The sequence below is a fragment of the Rhinopithecus roxellana genome, chromosome 1 (assembly GCF_007565055.1).
Source record: "Rhinopithecus roxellana isolate Shanxi Qingling chromosome 1, ASM756505v1, whole genome shotgun sequence".
Classification (NCBI taxonomy): Eukaryota; Metazoa; Chordata; class Mammalia; order Primates; family Cercopithecidae; genus Rhinopithecus; species Rhinopithecus roxellana.
Genome location: NC_044549.1, coordinates 115530289 through 115543790, shown reverse-complemented (window position 1 = coordinate 115543790; position 13502 = coordinate 115530289). Strand labels below are relative to the sequence as shown.

The 13502-nt window shown below is 41.7% G+C and overlaps 1 protein-coding gene across 2 annotated transcripts in view; it reads right to left on the bottom strand.

Annotated features, from left to right (window-relative positions):
- Window positions 1–13502, bottom strand: part of NCEH1 (neutral cholesterol ester hydrolase 1) — a 136664-nt gene that overhangs the window by 13540 nt on the left and 109622 nt on the right. For both annotated transcript variants that reach the window (XM_010356904.2, XM_030929372.1), the window contains exons 2-3: window positions 4378–4606; window positions 1832–1901 (exon numbers count right to left, since the gene is read on the bottom strand). In XM_010356904.2, the coding sequence (XP_010355206.1) occupies window positions 1832–1901; window positions 4378–4606 (299 nt within the window). The remainder of the gene's footprint in view (window positions 1–1831; window positions 1902–4377; window positions 4607–13502) is intronic.

The window sequence follows — 13502 nt, the reverse complement described above, 5'->3', positions numbered from 1 at the left end:
GGAGAAGGGAATGGAGGAACGGTTTAGGGCATGTGGCCAAATAGTGATATTGAAGCCTGGAGGGTAAGCCCTGTGGTGAATGGAAAATCTGCATGATGCCAACTGAAACAAGCCCAGCTTCTCTCCTTTTGTCAGGCCTGCAAGGAGCTGGGGCTATACAAGAAACCAACTGAATGGCCCCTGAAGCTTGTTCCTCAACACCGAGCTGTATGGCCTTGTCTGCTTAAACATCCCCTGTGCTTTCCTCTGGCCAGCTGCCCAGGCCAGCTGCCCAAATCATTTCCTTGAAGGTTCCTGTATTACCAAACTGCACTGACAACACTTGAGTAATCTGGGAGGCCTTGAGGAGAGTCCGGAAAGGCCCAGGTGCGGTGGCTGCTTCCTCAGCAGATTTGGCTCCAGCTGTCTGGACTCTAGAGCTTTTGGGTGACTCTAGAGCTTTTAGGTGGCTCTAGGGCTTTTGTCCACATGGTCAGAACTGCCTCAGTGACTCTGAGCAGTCCCTTCCAAGAGACTGCAGAACAGATCTGCTTAAATCTGGAGTAGGAGCAAGCAGGTGATGCACCATGCACAGGAGAGCAGCTGACAGAGAGGCAGAAGGAAGAAGAGAACTGAATGAGCCTGGGGCAAGGAAAAGTGGTTGATGTCATGGCCCTGCCACTCAGCATTATAAGCTTCCTTCAATAGTGGCTTGAAACTGCATCAGAAAGGTCCAGAGACCTCGGAAACTATCTGACTTACTTCCCTACCCCATCTATGTGATGAGCTAGCTATCTGGCCTTATGTACATTACTTAGCTTCTTGGGTCTCAATTTCCTCACTTATGAAAAAGATATCAAAATATCTTGGATGTTTTATATGAGAATGAAGATGCTTCATTCATTCATTCCATAAATACTTACTGAATGCTCACCATATGCCAGGAATATTTCCAGGCACTAAAGATTCAGCAATAAACAAAACAAACAACAATCCTGAAATGTTTGCCTTTATAAAATTCATATTGTCTATTTCCACTTATTACAATAAACATGTAATAAGTCAAATACATGATTTGTCAGATATTGATGATAACTTCGGAGAGAAATGAAACAGAGAAGTGTGGGTTGCAATCTTACAAAGGCTTGTCAAAAAAAAAAGGCTTGGCTGAGAGGATGGTATCTAAACAAAGACCTAAAGTAGAAGAGACACGTGTGCAAAGGCATTTGCACAGTGCCTGGCACAAAAAAGACAGTGTGATTTTTGTGTTGTATTATTATCATCATAATTGTTATAATTATTATTCACATTCTTCTTAGTTGCCCAGAAAAGTGGCTTATACAGAACTGATAGAGACAATTCAAAACGTTAATATTACTACTATTACTACTAACTACACCACTAAAATTTGTTGAACACATATTTCTATTCCCAAGGTCCAAGTCATAGAACCTGACTCTAAGAGAGTAACTTTTTCAACTCTTGGCTGTAAAAGAGATTCTCTTAAAATCCTTACTACTTTTTAGATTTAAAAAGTTAGTATTAAACTTATATGTTGCAGGTAACTGATTGCATACTTCTCTAGGTTTTTAGTTAATCCTTTTTTCAGAAGTTTTCAAAACCAAATGTGAAAAGGTAATTTGAAGTGTTATAAAGCTAGTTCAATAAATTTTGTTATATCAGAAATCATTTTTCTGATTATGCTGAGTGTGACTTTGGGCAAATCACTTTGCCAACTCGAGACCTTTATTTTATACTTTATCACTGGTAAAACAAAGTAACAAAGTAATTCTAGATAACGAAACAATTCCTTCATAAGAAAAGTTTTCTATGACTAGCATTAATTACTTACTCAATGGAGACAATGACAGCATTCAATTCCTCAGCCATTGCTGTACACAGCTCATCATAATACCTGATTTCTAAAAGACACAAAGGGAACAATCATTACAAAACAGGTCATTTAATACTGTCCACTCTTAAATTCTGCTAAGTGTTAATTGTTTTTAGGGTTGGAGCTAATACTGAGAACAAATAATAAAAACCAAATGTGAACAAGTGATCGAGTTACATGTACATGTGAAAAATTAAATCTGATTTCTAATAACATGCAACTACTATAAATAACAGGAAATGCATAGTTTAGTTTTGAATATATTACCATCTAAATATTTATTTCATAATGGGCTATATGAAATGTACCATATTGATCCTGATTTTATAGTTCTTCAGATGTATATACCTTTCTAAAAAATCACAGCAAAATAAGCAGTCTCTTCCTTAGAATCATGCAATTTTAGGCTGGGAGTGGTGGCTCATGCCTGTAATAGCACTTCAGGAGGCTAAGGAAGGAGATCACTTGAGGTCAGAAGTTTGAGACCAGTCTGAGCAACATAGCCAGATGCTGCCTCTATTAAAAAGTGTTTTTAAATTAGCCAGGCATAGTAGCGCATGCCTGCAGTCCCAGCTGCTTGGGAGGCTGAGGAAGGCGGATCACTTGAGCCCAAGGGTTTGACGTTAAAATGAGCTGTGATAGTGCCACTGTACTCTGGCCTGGGTGACAGAGTGAGATCTTACAACTAAAAATAATAAACCAATTAAAAAATTTTTTGCTCTTTTAACACTTCATTTGCTGCAGTTTAGTAAAGTGATTGGTTTGAAGAATATGGTATTCTCTTTAAATGAACACATTAAAAACCAGAATTTTAGGGAAGTCTTAGCATTTCTTAGAGGATCCAAAGGTCTGCAGTAACAGAACCAATTTAATATGTAAGAATTTAATCCTGCTGGGCGCGGTGGCTCACGCCTGTAATCCCAGCACTTTGGGAGGCTTAGGCGGGCAGATCACGAGGTCAGGAGATTGATCTGGCTAACATCCTGGCTAACACAGTGAAACCCCATCTCTACTAAAAATGCAAAAAATTAGCCAGGAGTGGTGACGGGCGCCTGTAGTCCCAGCTACTTGGGATGCTGAGGCAGGAGAATGGTGTGAACCCAGGAGGCAGAGCTTGCAGTGAGCCGAGATCACACCACTGCACTGCAGCCTAAGCGACAGAGCGACACTCTGTCTCAAATCCTTAGTTGCTCTCAGTAAATTGAGATCTATATTGTGCCAACTGAGAGATAAATATTTCCTTATTTACAGGGTTTCTGAGGCAGTCTTAGAATCAGAAGTTTAAGAATTACATAGACACCTGTCAAGTTCTTCCTCGGGCAGAAGTGATCAGTCAAAATTATGCAGAAAAGGCCAGGTTGACTCTTGTAATCCATCCCATTCCTGGCACCCATACTTCCTGTCCTCCAGTACAGTGTTTCTCCTGGCAAGTGTCCAATGCTACAGACTCAATCTCTTTGAAGGCAGAAACTCCTTCTTATTCATTTTTGTGTCCCTACACCCGAGCATACCTTAGACTGACCAGTGGTCCAGACTTGCCCACAACTGTTTGAGCTTTTGCACTGAAAGATCTGCAGCCCAGCAAACCCCTTGGTCTTGGGCAAACCTATATACTCATGGACAATTATTGAAAATGTGAAAAAAAAAATCACTGAATAAAAGAAAAAACAATGGATATGGAATTAAATAAGATTACTAGAAAAAGTTATACCTTTTGACCTTTGTTGCCTTAAAAAAAAATCACACAATGATAAAATAAACAAAACAAGTTGTCATTGCTTTTAAACTAAGGGGATGCCAAAAGCTCTGGACTGAAGATGAGGAAGTAGCTCCATGATTATTATTAGCAGAGACAAGGCCCCAATGTATGCCTTGGGAGGCTTTCTTCTGGGCGGCTCTGTTTGGCTGCCTGCCATTTTGAATGTGTTCTACTCATGAAAATCATCCAAATCTAAAGAAAATATTCTTGAACTTTGCAAGATTGTTTCCTTTGAATGGTTGCATACATTTTATATTTTAACCTTTGCTTTCATAAGCAGATAAAATGTTAACATGTGTATTAAGCAATACCTGGTCTATTTCATAGAAATGTATCTTCAAAACACAAGTTGGCAAAAGAGGCACAGATAATTCCCCATATGCATGCCCAGTAAAACTTCACCTTGTTTTGGTGCAGAAAGCTGTATCAGCACTGCACAATAAGTCTGTGATTGAGATCATAGGAAATATTTTAAAACAGTCTACCTGAATTAACAAACCAACCAACAAGCAAATAACTTTTACATAGGATAACCATATAATTTATCACCCAAACCAGGACCCTTTTGAGAGTGAAAAGGGGGCACTAGTCATAATTTTGCTGGGACAACAGGAGTAACAGGGACCATCCAGGGGAACCAAGATAAATGGTCCCCTTGTTTCCCACTAAGAAAACCAAACTCAATTACACATCTCCCACAAGGCCAACCAGAACAACCAACCATCTGAAGGTGACCAGAACGTACTTGCACTTGCCAAGGCCCAGCCTCCTCCATGGATATAAACAACGCTGCGTTTCAGCGGTTCTTCAGGCTTCGGAGGGCCTTCAAACACTCTGACTTCTACACCATCAAAGTCTGTGTCGGTCACCTTCACTTGGGCAGAAGACCATGCACTTTTTTTGCCAAAAGAAACAATGATAAAATTCAGTGCCAGCAGGTGATGGCTCAGTCCCAGGTAGTGGATCAGGTTACTCTGCAGGGCGAGGGAGGAAATAAAGAGGGAGGGCGCATGTCAACTTGGCGTCACCAGAGCTGCCCTCACCAACCAACCGAGTGTCTGATTTCCTACAAGCAACTTCCACTGGACTGGAGGGCTCATTGAGCTCTTTTAATACAAAAACCAATTGTATTTACCTTTTGCTTTTGGAGTTGACAAAATATTTTCATACACGAGATCTCCTCAGGTATTATCAGTCCCATTTTATTTAGAAGGCTTAGAAAATAACTATGCTTGCTCATTTCATTTAAGTGGTAGTTCTGGGACTCAAACCTAAGATTAGGTTTGAATTCCCAGATTCAGTACCTTTTTTTTTCCTAAGTAAGTATATCACAGTTCCAATAACATACTAGGAGTGAAGAAATAATATTTTATTTCAATGCAAATAAGAGGAAAATTTTCTATTTACTTTAATTTCTTTAAATTCCTTTGTAACTTATATATTTGAGTGTGTCTCATTGTTTAATTTCTTTAAATTGCTTTGTAACTTCAATATATTTAATTGTGTCTTTAAGTGTGTCTTGTCCTTTTGAAAGGAGTGTGTGAGAAAGAAGAAACATGGTCAACTGAGGCCCTGGCATTTAGAAGCAGATCAGCTCAGATGTAACCAGAAGCTTTTTAGAAATGTGCAAAGACTATACTGCCTGATGGTCTCTTCCCTTTTGAACTCTCAGGGCATCAAGCTCTGCATTAAGTGTTCGCAGAAAGTTATTTGGTTGCAGAAGGAACATAGCAAGGAGACCTAATTTACCCACCAAGCAAAGACACTTCTGAGTTTATTCCCTTCTCTCCACTTTCCCAAGTTCATCAGGAAGGGGAACAGCTGGAGAGTTAACAGTGCTCTTTTTAGACTATGAAACAGAACACTGGTGATTAATGATCATAAGATCAAAGAAACAATGTTGCTAGCGGAAATCAGGACTATATGATGTCTGCAATGTGGCACCTTACAGCTTCTCTGGCTGTGCACAGGGCACGACAGTACACCTTGAAGAGGGTCCCTGTGTGCTCATTGCCTCAGCCTTTGGGCAAATTCCTGAGCCCTTTACTCCAGTGTCCCATATAGACATTATAACTGTGTGTGTATATTTTATATATATATATATGCATATATATACATATATATATCTCCTGTCATGAAAAGAGTTAGAAAGCACTATATTAAGAAAGCATTAGCAAGTGTTAATGAAAAACAAGAACAAGAGGCAATTAATCAAACAATGAACAGCTATTTCAGGAAATCTTTTAATATTATTTGCTGGCAAGTATAAGCAGCAGCAGAGCAAATGAATATTAAGAAAATTCAACTTATACATGTGCCCTGACATCAACTGCCCAATTTACTGAATAAGTTAAAATTGTCCATGTTTTGATAGTAATCTATGCATGTGTACATGCACGTATGTGTGTACACATGTACCTGCACAGAGGATTCTAACCTATCAACTTAAGTTCTTTGGTAAATTGGAAGAAGACAATCACCATTCGAGTTTTGTGATAAAATGTTAGTCTAATTTAGAGAATATAGAGATCTGCCAGGGAATAGCTAAGAATCACTGCATTTCCAAAGTTTCTAGAGTAGATATAATAAACCCTTGTTAACACCATTATCAATTAATAGGCAAGCTGCATTCCACTTGTCATAGGACAAGTAGTTTGACCGGCACAAAATGATGAAATATGAACAAAGAAATGGCAGACCTGGCTCTGTTATATTATCAACTGTACTTTTCTTTTTAATTAAATGAAGACTGTCTTAAACATTTGAGACAAATTATATGAGCATCTTTAACTATATGAAACTGTAAAACAAGTGAATTGTCTTTATATGACAGATATGAGAAGACTGTACATTTTACAAGAGAACCCACCTCGAGTTTCCTTTATGTAATGCACGCTTGAGTACATGCGGGTTTGACTCAATTTGTTCATACCTTTTCAGAAACATCTCTCCACGTTAGCTTATGTTTTGCTTGCATTCACAGAATACCTGAAAAACCATCTGCATTGTTAACAATAGCAACACAGTGGTGTGGGGGTAGAAGTGCTGATTAGAAAAGGGACAATTTGGCTAGGTGCAGTGGCTCATGCCTATAATCTCAGCACTATGGGAGGCCAAGGCAGGCAGATCATCTGAGGTCGGGAGCTCGAGACCAGCCTGGCCAACATGGGGAGACCCCATCTCTACTAAAAATATAAAAATTAGCTGGGGCCAGGCTCGGTGGCTCACGCCTGTAATCCCAGCACTTTGGGAGGCCAAGATGGGCGGATCACGAGGTCAGGAGATAAGAGACCATCCTGGCTAACACGGTGAAACTCCGTCTCTACTAAAAAAATACAAAAAACTAGCCGGGCGAGGTGGCAGGCGCCTATAGTCCCAGCTACTCGGGAGGCTGAGGCAGGAGAAGGGCATGAACCTGGGAGGCGGAGCTTGCAGTGAGCTGAGATCCGGCCACTGCACTCCAGCCTGGGCGACAGAGTGCGACTCCATCTCAAAAAAATAAAATAAAATAAAATTAGCTGGGCATGGTGGCACATGCCTGTAATCCCAGCTACCTGGGAGGCTGAAGTAGGAGAACCGCTTGAACCAGGGAGGCAGATGTTGCAGTGAGCCGAGATTGTGCCACTGCACTTAAGCCTGGATGACAGAGGGAGACTCTGCAATCTGGCTTCCAGCCCCATCTCTCTGATGAAACTATCCTTATTAGACTCATCAATGACCCCTGACCACAATGCCAAAGCCGATGCCAATGACCTACTTGGCCTCACCGCAGATATTTGACAAGTTGTGCTTTCTTGAAACTTTCTTCCCTCTTAACTTCTCCAGTTTCTTGTTTTTCTTGCCACATTAACAGTTAATCCCCCACTCTTCCTATTTTTTTTCTTTTTTTGGTCTTTTATTGATTGGTTCTTCCTCTCCTGACCACCGGCCCTTTAAATGATGATGTTCTCAAAACTTGCATTTATTACTTCATTCAACTTCACAATTCCTTCTTTCCTTAAGCAAGCCAATGTATTATCATGGCAAATAGGAAGTATTTACCAGCAGACTATTAAACTCAAAGACTATGACCTGTATTCTATACTAATTTCTAGTCCCTGATCTATCTTTCTCAAGCTTCCATCCATATTTCCAACCATCTCCAGGATCTAGTCTATAAGCTCCTCAAAATTAATACGGCCTACTCTCCCTTCTCCACTCCCAGAGCAATTAACAACATAAATTCTCAATTATCTGACCATAAGTCTAACTTCTAAGCTAGAAACCTTAATACTGTCCTCAGCTTCTTATCTCACATGATTTCCAGTCACCTCATCAAACCCTATTAATTCCACCTGCCAACGTTTTCTGATCTAGTTCTACCCCTAGCTCCACCCCGCTCTCGTTGCTGCCTTGGCTAAGATGTTCATTATTTTCTGCACTTGCCTGATAACTTGAATTCTAGATAACCCTCTTTCTCTATAACTTGCTGCATACCGCTGTCAGAGTTTCTACCCTGAAAGGCTGATCACATTACCTGCCTGCTAAAAAACTTCTGCTGACTTCCTGTTTCTTACAGGAAAAAAAGAAAAATCTAAAGTTGGCATTCCAGTCTGGTCCCACTCTACATTCCAACCTCATTTCTCACCACCCTACCCCTTGCAGTCAAGCATAACTTGCCTAACATTTTTCATTTTTTTTAACTTGCTATTCTCTTTGGCAGTGCCCTTCACTGGTATGCTGAAATCAGCTTTTGCTGGGTTTCACAAACCTACTGATAAATTTACAGGAATTTTGCAAGTCAGTTTGTCAGTGGTATGTCAACCAGAGCATCTCTTTTGTTGTTTTTTTTGTTTGTTTTTTTGTATTGTTTTGTTTTTGAGACGGAGTCTGGCTCTGTCGCCCAGGCTGGAGTGCAGTGGCTGGATCTCAGCTCACTGCAAGCTCCGCCTTCCAGGTTCACGCCATTCTCCTGCCTCAGCCTCCCGAGTAGCTGGGACTATAGGCGCCCGCCACCTCGCCCGGCTAGTTTTTTGTATTTTTTTAGTAGAGATGGGGTTTCACCGTGTTAGCCAGGATGGTCTCGATCTCCTGACCTCGTGATCCACCCGTCTCGGCCTCCCAAAGTGCTGGAATTACAGGCTTGAGCCACTGCGCCCGGCCGAGCATCTCTTGTCTTGAATAGAGGATGGGTAAAATGAGGCTGAGATCTACTGGTGGGTCCAGAATTTTTGGGTTCTTGGTTTCACTGACTTCAAGAATGAAGCCACGGACCCTTGTGGTGAGTGTTACAGTTCTTAAAGGTGGTGCATGTGGAGTTGTTCAATCCTTCTGGTGGGTTTGTGGTCTCACTGACTTCAGGAGTGAAGCTGCAGACCTTCGCAGTGAGTGTTACAGCTCATAAAGGTGGCACAGACCCAAAGAGTGTGCAGCACCAAGTTTTATCATGAAGAGCAAAAGAACAAAGTTTCCAAAGGGTGGAAGGGTACAGGAGCAGGTTGCCACTGCTGGATCTGGCAGCCTGCTTTTATTTCCTTATCTGACTCCACCCACATCCTGCTGATTGGTCCATTTTACAGAGAGCTGATTGGTCCGTTTTACAGAGCACTGATTCGTCCATTTTACAGAGAGCTGATTGGTGCATTTACAATCCCTGAGCTAGACACAGGGTGCTGATTGGTGTGTTTACAAACCTTGAGTTACACACAGGGTGCTGATTGATGTGTTTACAATTCTTGAGCTAGACACAAAGTGCTGATTGGTGTATTTACAATCCTCCAGCTAGAAATAAAAATTCTCCAAGTCCTCATCAGATTAGCTAGATACAGAGTGCTGATTGGTACATCCACAAACCAGCTGCTGGCCTGGGTGCTAAGCCCCTCACTGCCAGGGGCCAGTGGCACTGGCTGGCTGCTCCCAGTGCAGGGCCCCCTGAGCCCACACCCACCTGGAACTTGCGCTGGCCCGCGAGTGCTATGCACAGCCCCAGTTCCACCCACATCTCTCCCTCCACGCCACCCCGCAAGCAGAAGGAGCTGGCTCCGGCCTTGGCCAGCCCAGAGAGGAGCTCCCACAGTGCAGTGGTGGGCTGAAGGGCTCCTCAAGCATGGCCAGAGCAGACACTGAGGCCAAGGAGGTGCCGAGAGCAAGCGAGGGCTGCCAGCATATTGTCACCTCTCACTGGGCTGCATTCCCAGATGGTTAAGGCATTCTAAGTCACAGAATGAGATAGGAGGTCAGCACAAAATACAGGTCATAGAGACCTTGCTGATAAAACAGGTTGCAGTAAAGAAGCCAGCCAAAACCCACCAAAACCAAGATGGCAACGAGAGTGACCTCTGCTGGTCCTCACTGCTACACTCCCACCATCATCATGACACTTTACATATGCCATGGCAATATCAAGAAGTTACCCTGTAAAAGGGGAGGCATGAATAATCTACCCTTGTTTAGCACATAATAACCATAAAAATGGACAACCAGCAGCCCTTGGGGCTGCTCTGCCCCTGAGTAGCCATTCTTTATTTCTTTACTTTCCTAATAAACTTGCTTTCACTTTACAGACTTGCCCTGGATTCTTTCTAGAGTGAGATGCAAGAACCCTCTCTTGGAGTCTAGGTTGGGACCCCTTTCTGGTAACAAGTTGACATTAAGTCAGTGGCTTGAAATTGGCCAGGGTGGGAGTATTTACATCATGGAACAGCAAGTGCTACAAATCAGGGTGTAGACTTGCTCAGGTTCCAGGCCTTTTGTGGATCCCTATCTGGCTAGGGATTTTTCCTACACCTGTCCTTCTTCCCTTATTTCTTTTACTTAGCATTATTTTTGTAGAGGAAACCTTTTGTCCTACATAAGGGCATGCGTGGACCTAAAGGGTTCTATGGGAGCACAGTGGCACTCTCTACACATAGCAAAGCACTGGACGGAATTATTAAGCCAACCTGTAAAGCACAAAATAAGTATGCGATAGTAGGGTTCTCTCGTTAGATTGCGCAATTATAAAATGTCCAATTGTTTCCTCAAATATCCAGGAATTTCATGACAAGCTACAAAGCAAACCTGAGGAGAACCTTACTGACACTCCATAACAAAATCTAGCTCAGAGAAATAAAAGAGCTCACAGAGGGATTCAACACTCTAACCCTGTCACCCTAAAACATTTGGTTTGTTTTCTTCCTCCCAGAAAACCTCTAGGGCTGTAGTTCAGTCTCAGGAAGGGCAAAAAGGATAAAGTTGTCTCTTTCCAATTCCAAAACATTTTTTTTTTTTACTGTCAACGCAGAAAAGTAGTTTCCATATTGCCAAAATACTGTCTTAGCTCCAAAATCCTCCTATAGTCTACAGGATATGTCAAGGGCAGTAGCTCATGTGTGCTGACATTTGCTCTCTGCCAGTCATTGTTCTCATGGTCAAGGAATCTCAGACCACGGGGGGTCAGTGAATCACCCAAGGTCACTCAGGCAGTAAATGGTGAACTGGATTTGAACCCAAGCATTCTGGCTCCAAAGCCCTCAACCACCATCCTCTATTGCCATGAATGAGTGTAGGAGTTTGGTCAGGGTGGTGGGAAAAATTATAAAAGTTATAGAGAAAGACATAAACCTTCTTGGAAGGCTGGGAGGTTTTGCAGAAGCTCTGAAAGATAATCTGGCTGAAGGCAGCCAGATTCTCTTATCTGGAGCCTGAGAGCAAAAGGCAGATAAAGATGTAAAGGAAATGATCTAGGTAAGTTAATTTTCTTAGGGCTTGGAACCTGGCTTTTAATCATCTGCACACAGGACTGCTCTCTCCAGGGGGCGGCCATGTTAATTACCCACAAGACGTGTTGACTCAAAGCCTTTGTCATTAAATCTGTACTAAATAATTACCTGTAGCACCAGCTTGTCAGGGCTGTGGCTGCTGACTCTTTATAGAACCCTCCTTGGTGTTTGTGAGCAGCCCGGTCCCCTAGCTGCATGGCCAGGCAAAAAACCTGTGTCTGCGTACATTTTTTCATCTGTCGCTCAGCCATGGTCTTTGGGTCAGACCTAGCACATGAGTACATTTATTCTCAAACTTACATCATAAAACTAGAAGATTTTACATCTGAAATTAACATTTAGCTTCCCATATTTGGCCAAAGGGAAACTAAGGCCCAGAAAGGATTTGCAACTTTCCTTGTGACTGTGGCAGCATAGCTCTATGCTTGACCACTCTGGATCAAGCAGCCACCTCCCTCATTCCCCTTTCCTTCAGCTCTTCCTCAACAGCACATCACTCTCTTGAGCCTTCCCTGGTAATAATACAGGAGTTATTAAAAAATAATTTTTAGGCAGATAGAGAGGGTAAAAGGAGTTCTTGGTAAGGCTTTCTCCTTTAATAAAAGCAACCCCTGAACCATTTCTTTCTTTTTTTGTTTTTTTAGACTTTAAGTCCTAGGGTACATGTGCACAACATGCAGGTTTGCTACATATGTATACATGTGCAATGTTGGTGTGCTGCACCCCTTAACATGTCATTTACATTAAGTATATCTCCTAATGCTATCCCTCCTTCCTCCCCCCACCCCATGACAGGCCCCCATGGGTAATGTTCCCCACTCTGTGTCCAAGTGTTCTCATTGTTCAATTCCCACCTATGAGTGAGAACATGCAGTGTTTGATTTTCTGTCCTTATGATAGTTTGCTCAAAATGATGGTTTCCAGCTTCATCCATGTCCCTACAAAGGACATGAACTCATCCTTTTTTATGGCTGCACAGTATTCCATGGTGTAATTGTGCCACATTTTCTTAATCCAGTCTATCATTGATGGACATTTGGGTTGCTTCCAAGTCTTTGCTATTGTGAATAGTGACGCAATAAACATACGTGTGCATGTGTCTTTAGAGCAGCATGATTTATAATCCTTTGGGTATATATCCAGTAATGGGATGGCTGGGTCAAATGGTATTTCAATTTCTAGATCCTTGAGGAATCGCCAGACTGTTTTCCACAATGGTTAAACTAGTTTACACTCCCACCAACAGTATAAAAGCTTTCCTGTTTCTCCACATCCTCTCCAGCACCTGTTGTTCCCTGACTTTTTAATGATCACCATTCTAACTGGTATGAGATGGTATCTCATTGTGGTTTTGATTTGCATTTCTCTGATGGCCAGTGATGATGAGCATTTTTTCATGTGTCTGTTGGCTGCATAAATGTCTCCTTTTGAGAAGTGTCTGTTCATATCCTTTGCCCACTTTTTGATGGAGTTGTTTTTTTCTTGTAAATTTGTTTAAGATCTTTGTATAGTCTAGATATTAGCCCTTTGTCAGATGGGAAGATTGCAAAAATTTTCTCCAATTCTGTAGGTTGCCTGTTCACTCTGATGGTAGTTTCTTTTGCTGTGCAGAAGCTCTTTAGATTAATTAGATCCCATTTGTCTACATTGTCTTTTGTTGCTATTGCTTTGGGTGTTTTAGTCATGAAGTCCTTGCCCATGCCTATGTCCTGAATGGTATTGCCTAGGTTTTCTTCTAGGATTTTTATGGTTTTAGGTCTAACATTTAAGTCTCTAATCCATCTTGAATTAATTTTTGTATAAGGTGTAAGGAAGGGATCCAGTTTCAGCTTTCTACATATGGCTAGCCAGTTTTCCCAGCACCATTTATTAAATAGGGAATCCTTTCCCCATTTCTTGTTTTTGTCAGGTTTGTCAAAGATCAGATGGTTGTAGATATGTAGTATTATTTCCGAGGGTTCTGTTCTGTTCCATTGGTCTATATCTCTGTTTTGGTACCAGTACCATGCTGTTTTGGTTACTGTAGCCTTGTAGTACAGTTTGAAGTCAGATAGTGTGATGCCTTCAGTTTTGTTAGTTTGGTTTAGGATTGTCTTGGCAATGTGGGTTCTTTTTTGGTTCCATACAAACT